The sequence below is a fragment of the Anas acuta genome, chromosome 6 (assembly GCF_963932015.1).
Source record: "Anas acuta chromosome 6, bAnaAcu1.1, whole genome shotgun sequence".
In the NCBI taxonomy this organism is placed as follows: Eukaryota; Metazoa; Chordata; class Aves; order Anseriformes; family Anatidae; genus Anas; species Anas acuta.
This window is the reverse complement of record NC_088984.1, coordinates 12,548,720-12,562,067: the sequence shown is the minus strand read 5'-3', so window position 1 is coordinate 12,562,067 and position 13,348 is coordinate 12,548,720. Positions and strand designations below refer to the sequence as shown.

Sequence of the window (13,348 nt, the reverse complement as noted above, 5' to 3'; positions counted from 1 at the left end):
GTGACAGATCAGCCAGTGGTCTAATGTTCCTCTCCACATCATGCCAGTCATATACTGCTTGTGGCCTGAGCTGTATTAATATGGGCACCCAGCTGCCATTGGTGAGGAGGAGAACTTGATGCCCACATTAGGTTTTCTCACTCAGAACTAATGCAGTCCTTTCTGTACAGTCCCAGCTGACCTATCATCATCTACATTTCCTTTGAAATTATAAAGGTGCTCATATGATCACCATGACTGCAGACAGAACATGTGCCAGACATTAGGGTATTTCTCCCCCTTCCATCTGTACAAAATGAAGTAGTGTTCACTTTGTTTTACAAACAGGGACTGAACATGGAGTGACTGGCAAAAGGCTATAAATGAAATGTGTCAAAGTGGCTGGAATTGAAAGGGAAAATCTCAGGGTCTTTGCTGTCAAGGTCAGCTGTCAAGGTCAGCTTTGCTTTCCTCAAGGAGGAGGAACTGAGTGCCACAGTAGAGGTGAAAGTTAGAAAGGAGTAAGCACTATATGCTTAACAAGGCCTTCGTTCATTGCCAGGGATGGGCTTGCATTGCCTTCAATGGCAGTGATCACAATTATTTTGAACAAAGTCCAGATACAGTAAGACTAAATCAACAACTGAGTTTTCCCCAAACACAGGGTACACAGATATGCAGCTGAGGATGAGACACACTTTTTGTCTGAGCAGTTTTAATAGTGATTAATAAATTTACTCTAATAAAAATCTTGCTGGCAAAGAGCCCTTAAACATGACATTATTTACATAATTTCCTGCAAAGAACAGCTGCGTAGCCCTCCACTCTGGTCATAACTTCTCTGTTGTAGTGCTCCTGCACCCAAACATTCACAAATCTTAATGCACCTGCCTGGCATTTATGATACAAAGCTTATGGAAGAGGTGTGCCTCAAGGAAATGAGCACCTCATATGTGCAACGTGAAAGTCGATGGTGCGACCTGGGTCCAGATCCTGCAGTCAGATCCATACTGGTAACCACTGGGATGCATTATAGGATTGGGCTCATATTTACTGATAGCTTTTAATTAGTCTGCATAGCTCATTTCCACATCTGCTTTCCTATAAACAAACCACTAATTAGTTCAGTGAGTCAGTTAAAAGTGTACTGTTGTGCCAGATAGTTTAAAGAGACCCAGAAAATATTTGAAACACAGTCCATTTAATTTTAATTATTTTTTTAAAAGGAAGGCATGAAAAAAAAATAAAAAATCTCCTTCCTCTGAATTCCTCTGCTGATTTCAGGATAAGTATTTGTGAAGTTGTGACTGTGTCAAAGACTTGTATGTCTCCAGAGAAAATCCACTCTGGCTTTAAGCTTTCTGATATATTCTACTGCTTTGGTTTACTCAAGTGGTAGCTCTGAAAGTGCTGCTAGTACTTCTAAAGCCTGACTACTCACCTGAAAAACTCAAGTTAATAACATAATTTTCTCAATACCCAGGCCTCCTGACCTAATGCAATAAAGCAATCTTGGTTTCTGGGCCAGATTCTTGTTTATGATCTGTGCAACTTATGGAGATGAGGCATTTGTTAACTAGGACAGGAAGGCGAGACTCTCTCTCCCCATACACCACGGGAAATGAGCAGAGCTCCCTAGTTCCTTCTAATATGGGCCTTCTCAGAGAAGATGGTGGCTGCATCCTTGCACAATCCTCTCCTGGGTGGTGAGCTGAACTCCTTTGGGGCCTTTGGATGGGAAAGCACCTTATGTAAATGTGTTATCCTTGGTCTGACTCCCACCACAAGTTTCTGAAATCTGAAGTTAGCAAAGAACAGAGTATCTGTGGCAGGTCTTTGCATGATCAAAGATAAAACTTAGGTGTGTGTGGATGTATTTAAAGCCAAAAATGAAAGACTTAGACCTCATTAGGCTTTGAGGTTCCTCCTAAGTCTTGGTTTTATGTGACTAAATCTTTACTGACTCTGACTGAAAGCTTTAAGACAAGGCAGCTATCCTTCCTATTTAACCTTGTGCCACTTGTAGCAACAGACGGTGAAATAATTAGGTCATTTTTTAAGTGTGGGCTTTTGCTTTCCAAGCCAACTACTCCTTTAGTGCTAAAAGTCTTGCTTCGGGTGTCCCTCTGACACCTGCTCTCTTTGATATAGCATCTAATCACTAAGCACAATGTATTTCCTCCATACCCCTTACTTTCATATGAAGCTTGTAGCATTCTGGCAATTTAAACCTCCACTCTCCATGGGTGAGTCAGGATGGCTTTGGTGAACTGTCCATTTCTTCTGATTATTTCTCACCATGGTAAGGGACTGTGGCTGAGGACTAGCAACTTTACCCCATGAAGACTTTAATGGTCCAAATACACTCTCTGTGCAGATTAAAGTGGAATCACTAATGCAATTTTGACCTGACTTTGATGCAGCAGCGTATTGATGTGGGGTGACACCGCAGCAAGGCAACAAGGTTAGATCTCTGCAGTGATTAAAGCGGAGTTCCTGAGAGGATGTTTACATCCTGTGTTTGCAAGCGTGCAGGGAGGCAACTGGAAACAGCATAGGATGCCTGCTCTGGGTGTGCTCCAGCTGCCTCTACACAGACCGCAAGGGAAAACGAGATGTTTTCTAACTCTTCGTGCCTTTACCCTCTAACCCGTTGTCCCTCTGGAAGATAATCACAGTCTTCTCAGCTGCTGCGTATTCAGTAGTCAGACAGTCAATCAATCAATCAGTCAATCAAACAACATTAAAGCCGGTTTTGCCAGGTGTCACCCTCCCCAGCTGGGAGGGCAGCTGCACCTTTGGGATGTGGGTCTGGGCCTGGCCCCAGCCCTGGGGGTACCCAAAGGGAGCCCCCCCTGCCAGGGGAGTGCATCCCGTGTCCACCCCGTGCCCTGGGGTGAGGCTGTGCCGGCACTGCGTACCGCGAGATGCTCGTAGACGCTTTATGTATGGATATATTACATATTTATAAGCAAAGGAACAACTGAGATGAGGGCGCTTTAAAATGTTCCAGCCACCGCGGTACCCGGGGAGAGAGAGATTTTTTTTATTATTATTTTTTTTCCTCCCTTCTAGGCATCTGATTTACTCCGTGACTCTGATGCTTATCAACAAAGCGTGAAGATTGCAATAAGGATCCTCCCTGGAAGGCGAGGAGGAGTGACTTCAGGGGGCTGGGAGGAGGTGGAGTGCAGCGCGGCTCTCGCCTATAAGGAGGTGCCCAGCGCCCGGCTGCTGCTTCCAGCCGCAGCTCGCAAGGTGAATTTCCGCGGTGCGGGCTCTGCCGCCGGCATTTGGAGCATCTCCTCCTCCGGGGGCCGCGGAGGAAGGTCCCTCGGCTTCCCCCGCTCCGGCTGCCCCTTTACCCGGAGTGCCTGGATGCCCGATGGAGTAGATGAGAGGAAGAAGAGGGAGCGCACAGAGGCTGAGGGGCGCTCGGAAACCGGGTCCGGTGTAGACGAGCGGGTGGCTGACTTCCCCCTGCGGGGCTGACCATGGATTCCCCAGCCCTCGGGGGTTTCACGCTGCTGCTCGTCAGTTTTTGGCACCTGGGATTAACCGCAACCAACTGTGAGTAGCGGGAGCGCAGGAGTTGCCTGGTGTCGGGGTAAATGGGGGAGGAGGGGGGGGAGGCGGGAAAGGATGAAAGGGGGGAAAAACTCCCTGCAAACCGAGGGTATTGCAACGCGACCTCTAAGAAAGTTAGCCCAGCTCCGCTTTGCTAATCGAGCTGAGAAACGCAAAGTTGCGGCCAGATGGAGGGGTTGCTCGCCCCCGTCCTGCCGCTGTGGACGTGGATGTGAACGCGAGCCGCTAGAACCTGCAGCGAGCTTCTCGCTCGCTTTCCATCCTTTCGCCGGCCGCGTTTATTTTTTATTTTCATTTTATTGCTTTTGCGGCCGGGGCTGCGCGCCTTCGCTGCCATCGCGGCGGAGCCGCTCGCCGAGCTCCGCACGGGTCGGGGCTGCCGGCACCTCGCGGAGCATCCCCGGCGGAGCCCCCTCCCCGGTTGCCGTCGGTCCCCGCAGTGTCCCCTCTCCCTTCACCATCCCGGGGGGCTGCGACCCCCTCCTCGCTCCCTCTCCCTTTCGGTCCCTTCCGAAGTTTCCCACGCCCCAAGGGCGGTGCCGGCGGCTCTGGCCCGCAGCAGGACCCCTTCCCTTCCTCCCCCATTTTCCTCCCCCCGGTTCGGGGCTTTGCAGCGCTGTCGCCGGCATCCCCGGGGGCGTTCCGCCGCCTGCCCCCTCCGTGAGACTGCCGGGCTGGGGGGGATGCTGCGGCGGGGGCCGGGGCGGCCGGGCCCGTCGGGGGCCGCGGGGCGGGCGGGGGTGGCAGCGGGGGGCGAGGAGGCCGCCAGAGGGCGCCGTAGCCCCACCGACGGCCCGGCCCGGCACAGCACGGCCCGGCCCGGCCCGGCGCAGCCCGGTGCCCGCGGACAGCGCTCCGTGTCCCTGGCTGGATGCTGCTGCCAAACCCGCGGGGGAGCCTTGCTTCAGTTCTCTTTTCTTTCTTTTTTTTTTTTTATTTTCACTCAATTAAATTATGGTTAATATGTTTTAATAACGTTCGCGGATGCTAAATGGCAGGAGATTTAAGGCAGAGGCTTGCTGTTACTGATGCAGTAATAAAGTTAATTCCTAACACTTAAAAAGAAACTCTGCATTAATGAGTTTTACTATTTCACGGGTGACAGTTTAATTTCCCAGTGCCAATAAACATTTCCATTGAATACACACTGCTTCCTAAATATTTAGGAGTCAATCTTTTTTAAAGTGTAATGATCAATGGTTTTATTATACTGTACAGATTTTACTTATTCATTGCTCAATGAATTAGCATAGAATCAGCTGTAAGTGCTTTCCCAGGAGCTGAGTGAAGGACCCTGTGAATCTGTAATACCTACAAGTTCCCTGGAAACCTCGTCAGGTTTGGATGTGAGGATATCTGTGTGCATGGACCTCAGTAATTGCATCCAGTATGAGAATTTGTCACCTTCTTAAGTAACTATTCTCTATGTGCTGCAGCTCAGGAAAGCTGAAACTGAGCTCACGGATGCTTGGTCCTACCGCAGATGGGGCTAAGAAATCTTATAAACTGGTTAAAATGTTGAATTATGTCTGCCTAGAAGTAGAAACATCATGAAAGTTTAGTTGAACTAAAAAATCCTTGATTTTAAGGATTGCTAAACTCCTGGATACCCGGTAAACTTTCCAAAAAGAGATGTTCCCAAATCCCGTAAATGGGAACCTTTAGCACAGGCCATTGTCAGGAGCTGAGGTCCTTTTATTTGTGCAATCAAAGTGCAAATAGAAAAGTGTTCCTTCTGTGCTTTTCTTGATTTGGGTGGTTTGGCCAAAAGACTTGCATTCAGATGCTTACATTGGTGTATCTGCAATGGCTGTAACTGCCCCATTTCTGACAAGTCCTGCAAACAAGAACAGAATGGGGGATTTTTATTTTTTTTATATATTGGAAAAGGAGTATGCTTCTGGGAGGAAGAAAGCAAGTTCTTCAGTTTTCTTCCAAAAATCTGACTTGGAATTAGTGTAGGTAACTTTTTTCTTGCTCCTAAATTAGGAAATTCTTAAAAATAATAAGAGAAAACCCTGAGCAAGTCAAAACCTTTCTTGCCACTGAGATATCTGATTCCAATTTCCTCTTTGGTGTAGTTTTTAATTAAACAAAGAATTACTAAAGAAATTGATTTGAAATGCAGCTACAGGCTAGGGGTCAGTAGACATCATTAGAAAGATCAGAATTTTCAAATGCTAATAAAACCTGAGGAATTCCTCCTACTTGGCTTTTTGCAATAATTTATTACATTAGGATACTAGAGTGGCAATAGGATTTCTCCCTAGGATACTAATTACTAGAAAATGACTAAATAGACACATACATCATATTGGAATAGGTTGCATATGATATCTGGCGGAACTGAAACTTCTGCATTCATCAGGTAGACAAGGAGACACAAAGCCTTGCCTGCTGTAAAACAAATTATGTGCCCTTTAGCAGCATACTCTGTGATCTGGAAGCATTAGTAGCTTTGGTAAGTCTAGATGAACATGTTTTTTTGTTTTGATTTCTTTTTCCTTTTTTAAGTTGGAGTGAGGTGTAAATAGTGAAAATATGAAAAGAGAAATAAAACTACATTTACCCCAATGACCCTGAAATAGCAGTGCAGGGCTAGTCTACACCTGCAATAAAGAAAGGACTTCTGGCTAGTGGTCCTCAATTTGGTGTTATGTGTCTTTGAATTTTCTTCTGTTATTATTTTACATTTTCTGCTTCCTTTTATTTATATCTTTCTTGACTGACCTTTCTACATGGCAAGAAAGACGAGGCAGATTAAGTCACCTTCTGGAGAAGTGACACCTAGCTCCCATTGCAGAAGTTATTCTTGGTAACAATGCCATATTTCCATTCTTGAGCACAGCCTCCTCTTCCTCTCACAGAATCACTAGCATTTGTTATCTGATCTTGAGGCTTTCAAACCTTTCAATTAAACCCAGTCATGACTGTCAGTCGAACCTGCAGAAATTCAGTGTGTTAGAATTAGATCTATTTAATTTCTTATTGAGATATAAGGTCAACATATGGTCCACTACTCTGCAGTAGATTTAGGTTTGGCTTTCCAGGAGACTGTCTTCAATAACTATTCAGATAAATGTAGGTTGTGAATGTGTGAGTATATTAATTGCAAAACAGGGAAAAAAATGATTTAAAGATTTTTTTTTGGTGGCAGAATTCTAACTCTTTTTAGTCTTCCTTGATGGTCTTAATTGACAGTAATTGTGCAGGAGTCAGACAAGTGTATGTGAAAACTTTCAGGGGAAACTCTGATTCTAAGTACTTGAGGTCATCAAGATCAGTAGGTGCATTTGGGACATGTAAGAGACCTAGTAGGTCAGCATTGATAAAGGCAAGAGGTCTGTTAAACAATAACCTTTATATCCATGTGGTCAGAAATGCTAAGTTTTTAAGAGATCTGGTGAAATAAGTAGACTATTGATCTTCAGATTGCAGTCTGAGGCTTATTCACTTGCAGGCTGAGCAAACAGGATCAGATACATATCTCTGGTTCTTACTCCTCTGGCTTCAGTACTTAAATATTCCCTACAAGAGACTAGTATGCAGACATACTTCTTCCTTTTAGTTATGTTATTTAGGGAGAATAGCATATCCAAACGTTAGCTTTGTCATGCCTTCTGATGCAACAATGGAATAAATGATATGAGATAATGAGATTTCCTGAGAGAAAGGCTGTGAATGAGATTCCTGTCACAGCAAAGTCCAGGGGACACACTGCTGATGAGTGCCTCTCTTGCACATCTGTCATCATCTATCATATAATCAGTTTGACTCAACCTAGCACTCCTTGGCTTTGAATCAGTCTTAAAGATGGTCTTTCCACGGACTGCAATGGTCTTTGGATTCTGCATCCACTAGGCAGATGGCATTGCCAGCCCACAGGAATCTATCTGGGGTTATTATCGTCTCAGTACCAAATACATTGTCTGCTTGGATGTTTTTTCCTTTTTTTTTTCTCTTAATGTCATGTAAATGAAGCAGGATTTTTTTTTTGTGTGTAAATTAACAGCAAGAACAAATTGTTTTCAAATGTGCTTAGTACATTTGTACAAAGTATAGACTTGAAGTGGAAAATATGGTGATGCTTCACATGTATGTATGCTGAGAGAGCTTCACACAAGCTTCTGCCAGCTACCCACTGAATGTAGGGCTGATGAATGTTTTTTTAATCACTGTAATTATTCTTTTGCCAATGGTAAACTGAGTCAGTGTATCATAAGTAAGCGTGGAGATAAACATATAATCAATGTGAGAATCAATGTAACTAAAACAAGTCCTTTGGGGTCAATTGGATTGGTCCTTTATGGTGTGATCGTGTCCTGTGATCTGCTGTTGGATCGTATTTATATTTGCCTAGCTATATATAATCATTTCTAAATCCACAGATTATTCCTGACTTCCTCTTCCCCTCTCTCCCCTATCTCTGCTGCTATTTGAAGCAAATGGAGTCTGGATGGCTGAATACTGAAGTGAATAAGTTTATGAATGCAGTAGGAGTGTGGGATGGGTTTTATTTATTTTTAGCCCCCAAAATGCATTTTTGGGTAGATTTGACAGATTTCAGCTTGCTTGGCAAATTACGTTCTTGTCCCCCAGCACCCTGCTCAGGAATAGATGAGAATGGGTGAAACACAGACCTACATCAGTACCCGCCAGGGTCGCATGCAACAGAGGCTCTCTAAATGTGTTGGCTTTTCCTTAGCTTACCAGCCTCCTGTGTCCTACCTACCAAGCACCTGAGGGAGTGAGCTGTCTGTGCTGCACACCAGGTAACCTGGCATGCTTTTGTAAAACAAAGGATTTCTGCTGGACTTTGCCACTGCTAGAACTCGGGCAAGTTATTCTGGCCCTGTGGCGTTCACTTTGTTTTTTTTAAGACTACTGCTGTCTTACTGATATGAGGGCCACGTGCATCATGCCTGTGGATTGGGATCCTCACTGGACGCATCTCTTCTGGGTATACACAGAAACGAAAGGTGTAAAAGAGAAAGGAAGAGGTAGATTTGCATGGGCACTTTTTCTGCTGTCAGTAAAATGTCTTTTAAGAGATATGGAGTGCTTTGTTCTCTGTTAACTAAACTCCTAACTCAAACCAAGGGAAGAGAATTGTGTAATCCTGATGTAATAAAGCTTTAAAATTACAGGCAGTTCTTGAAGGCTTTGAATGCATCACTTGGTAAAGCAGAAAGCATCAATAGGCCTATTAGTAGACCTATTAGTCTCTACAGCATCAGGGGAAAAAAAAAAAATTTTTGTATGTGTTTCTGGGCTGATATAATTGATAACTAATTTCCTTGTATTAATTTTGTCTATGAATTTTCTAACTGTCCTTTGCAGTGCAGATTCTTGTGGGCTGATAATGCCATGTGTTCTCTAGATCAGCAAAACTGATGATGTTTTAAATGATGAAAACAATGCAATATAGAATTGGGGGGGGGGAGGGAATGCCAAAACATTGGTTTATTTTTTTTAATTACCAACTCTAAGCAGTTAAAAAAAAAAAAAAAAAGTTGTTCATTGTGTAGTGATATAAATCCCCTTCTATATAGATATGCTCCAAAAGAAAGGAAAGTAACTTAGTAAAAGAGAAAGCATGAATCCATTTGTAAATGTCAGAAGGATCATGCCTGATCTGTATACCAGGAGAGGAAAAAATGTTCTTCTGGCAGAGGTTTTACATCTGCATAATACTAGCTCTTCCTCTACGTTACTACAAACATATGCTGAAACTCAGATAACTCGATCCATTTCCTACAGAATTTTGTGCTTAGAGTTTATTGGAACAGGAACTGAATAAAACAGTGGAAGTTTGTGTGAAGCTACCTTGCTATTGAAAGTACTAACCAGGTATTAGAGTACTGGTTGGTTCAATTATTGTTGCATGTTGTAACCTATGAATTCAAATGCCACAGAACTGATTTCTTGAATGTATGGTTGTAGTATTTCACCTGAGAATAAGAGACAGAGCTTGAAGAGACAGCATTCTTGTAGGTAATGGTACCTTTTATTTTATGCAGTGTTTCTCTAACATAATGATGACCTCACTAGTGTTCAGTCTTTCAGACTCCATTGCAGCACTAGGGGCACGAACCTGCATGGACACTGAATAATCAAAGATGTCAGAATTGTGCTTCGGACAGTGCAAGGAAATACTATGAGTTCATGGACATCTGTAAGGAAAAGATATTTTTTTCCATGACAGAAGTTGTCTGTGGAAGTAATTTTGGAAGAGAGATGCTTGTTCCACCCTTTTTTGGGGACTATCCATTTGGAAACTGTTTCCTGGATGGAGAGGGCTTTAGTTTTAGGAAGAGATGTCAGTTAGTGATTTGCACCGCAAAAGTGATGCCAGCTATCCTGTGTTAGCCTTTGTCCTAGGCAGGTGCTAAATCAGAGAGGAGTCAGGCTTGGATTGAGAGCACAGTGCAGTAGCATTGGGGGTTGGTGGAAGCATCTAGGGAACCAGAGTGTAAATGGGTTTGCCCTTTGTTCCCATTTATTTGAAACTGGTTTTGAGTAACAGAAGCTCTATGGCTTCTGTTTCGTCATGAATGATGATTACCTAAGTAAATATGCTTACAGGATCATTCATCAGCATCACTGTAATTCAGGATCTGGGTTTCAGCTCCGGGGTTGTGTTGGTGTGCTTGTATTGAGACAGGGAAGCCCAGGCTCCTGACCACACAGACTGGCTTGCCAATGAGTTGGATGTGGGTGCTGGAGGTTTTCTGGGAAGAGTTTCCGTGGTTCCCTCTTGTCGTAGTTAACATCAGATGCGTCATACCGTGGTTAGTTTATAATGTGCCGGCAGTATTTCTGTGCTGGACAATGCAACTCCAAAGCTGAGGTTAAGGGGTATTCTTATGAGCATCACTAATGCATGGATTCTTAATAACAAGGAAAAGCTAACTTTGTAATTGTTCGTTTAGTGTCGTTCTCAACACTAAAAAAGTTTTTGGTGGCTTGTGTTAATGCACTCTTTTCCAGGCCATTAACTGCCTGGGATCCATGTGATCCTTATGGGAACAGAGAGCATCAAACTGCAGTGGGACAGACTGGACTCCTTTCAGTCTAGTGTCTAGAAGATGCTCAGTAACACCCACAGAAGTGGAAATTGAATAGAGTAACTATGGTATCATTCTGGGGAACATTTCCCTTTTGACATGGAGTCTAGCACAAAGTCCCATAGCATGAAGCAGAACTGTACACAATGCTAACCATTGCAGCGCAGTAGGAATTGGACTGGGAAGGAAGTAAATGTATTTCATTCTGTTTTTTTGTGTGTACTGAGAAGGATTGAGTGTTGGGCTAGGGAATTCTGGGGCATATTTTTTTTTTTCTAGAAGTATTCAGTGCACTGTGTTGCCAATATAGTAGTAAATAATAATAATTTTCAAATGGGCAAAATCCTTCCTTTGCTCCCAGCTGGGCAATAAGGAGTAGATAAACGTACTGCTTGGATAAGAACTGGCAAGTTCTATTTTCTTCTGTAAATGGTGAGGCATTGTTCCTCGATGACAGTGGTTCTTCACTGACAGCTCATCAGCAGTCCAGGAACAGAGACAAATGCCTTGTGATCTCTGTCACCAGTGACATAGCTGTAGTCATTCCCATGTTAGTTCAATGATGGCTCTATATGTTTGGACATAAATTGCCCCCACTTCTGATATGGATGCTGCAAGCCATTGCTATCTGTCCTCTTTCTAGGTTAAAAAACAAACAAAACCACTGAAAGTTAATAAAGCTATTTTCTTCTTCCCCTCCATGCAAACTTGTCATTAGAGCAGCAGGGCAAAATGGTATTTTGTTACTGGAGATTATCTGGTGTGTCCATAAAATTATGCATACAGAAAGTAGCAGGAGATGGAGACTGTTTGTAGGGAGAGAGGGGAGGCCCAAGGGATCTTCTCCCAGTTTGCCCATTACTACTGGCAGCTTCCTAATGCACTCAAGGAGGAGGTCTGAATTAATGGTCCAAGTGAGCCATCAGTGAATGGTTAAGAGTAACACATGCATTCAGCAATCAGAATTGATTTATAAATAGGACAAAAGGGACTAAATATGCTATGAAAATGAGTGTTGAAGATTCCCCACACCAATGAATAATTTATCCTCTTCTAGTATCCATGAAAACAAAAATTGTGCACATAAGAACCCATTAGAAAAGTTAATCCCTCAAATGGCTGAACACGGACAAAAACAGCTTTTGTTTTAAAAGGTAGATTTACCCAAATCTTCTCTAATTTGATTTGCCAGTGGGGCATAATTTAAGTCAAACAAGTTAGCAGTATTACTTGCTATATGAAGATATAAATATTTAATAGGTGATGAGAAATGTCTGCCCCAGAGGATAACAAGCTAAGGAGCACTCATTCTCCACACTCCTAAAGGCAAAGGGTATGCTAAAACCAAAAGAAATAGCAAGCAAAATGGAGAGGGAGCTTTTCTTCACAGAATGTGGTCCTCTGAAACTGGCCTTAAGGGCACCTCTAGTGCCTTTGCTGTTCTACATAATCCGAGGAAAACTCTCCCTACAAGTAATGATAGTGTTCTTTTAGTGCCTGTAAATGTCATAGTCTTCCTATGGTCTCTGTATGTCTTCAGATGTTCACAGTGAACCTATCCTAGCCAGAGCACCTGCTCTGGGGGTGTAGGATGCTGTATCTTCAACAATTCCTTGGGATGAGTGTTTGTATCAACACTAAACAGAGCATCAGAGAGGGTAGAAAAGACACACAGTGCCCTTGGATTTCTTCCTGTCTGCCCTGAAAAATTCAGGAGGGTGAGTTTGTGTGGTTTTGTTTACTGTAAATTTTGTATCAAAATAGTTTGCTTTTTAATTTTAGACGAAAACCTCCTTCAGCAACTCCTAGCAAAATTAAACAGCTATGGCATTTTTCACAGACTGTTTGTTTGGAAAAGAAAATGAAAATTTGATGAATTTCAATCAGAAGTAGCTTGCAGCATTCAAATATTTATAGATTATCAAATTCCCTTTTCTCATCTCTGTTTCTTAAGTGCAGAGCTCATCTTATATGTAATATTAATTCTCATTATTCGTGGACAGTTATTCACTGGTTTCTTTCACAGACTTAGTTCATCTAGGACCTGGTCTAAACAAAAAGGAATGACTCTTGAATTTCAGATCTACTTTTCTTTAGAAGCCAGTTCCTCCAGTGTGTGTAAATCCTTGTTATTGTTCTCCTGTGCAGTTTATTTTTCTTAAAACCTGTCTGGCAATGTATGCAATACTAGATGTTTGCACCTGTCAGTTGAAAGAACTATTAATTTTCCTGGTGACTGCTGCTCTTCTTGAAAGTGTATTCTTCTGAAAGTGTATTGGCCTGCTCTTTTGTCAGATTCTGTGCCAGCCTTGTATTCAACTTACTGACAATATAATAAGTTAGTTGCATGCAATTTTGTATTCTTCTCTATATATATTTAGTAAAATAATAGATGATGAAATACTCAACAGGAGGACCCAGGAAACAGAACAACATTTACTAAAATAATATATGTATAAAATGCATTGTGCCCAGAGGTAGGATGAGAAGCAATGGGCACAAACTCAATCACAGGAAGTTCCAGCTGAATATGAAACGGCACTTCTGTACTGTGATGGTGGCAGAGCACTGGAACAAGTTCCTTCTCTGGTGATATTCAAAACCTGCCTGGATGCCACCCTTCGCAATGTACTCTAGGTGATCCTGTTTGGCAGGGGGTTTGGACTAGATGATCTGTCAGAGGTCCCTTCAAACCTTGGCCATTCTGTAATAAA

The 13,348-nt window shown here is 43.0% G+C and overlaps 1 protein-coding gene across 2 annotated transcripts in view; it reads left to right on the top strand.

Moving 5' to 3' along the window:
• Positions 1 to 2,762: 2,762 nt before the first annotated feature.
• The window catches only part of CNTNAP5 (contactin associated protein family member 5), a 282,878-nt gene continuing 272,292 nt past the window's right edge, over positions 2,763 to 13,348 (top strand). For both annotated transcript variants that reach the window (XM_068687419.1, XM_068687420.1), the window contains exons 1-2: positions 2,763 to 2,925; positions 3,055 to 3,549. In XM_068687419.1, the coding sequence (XP_068543520.1) occupies positions 3,474 to 3,549 (76 nt within the window). In that variant the 5' untranslated portion in view covers positions 2,763 to 2,925; positions 3,055 to 3,473. The remainder of the gene's footprint in view (positions 2,926 to 3,054; positions 3,550 to 13,348) is intronic.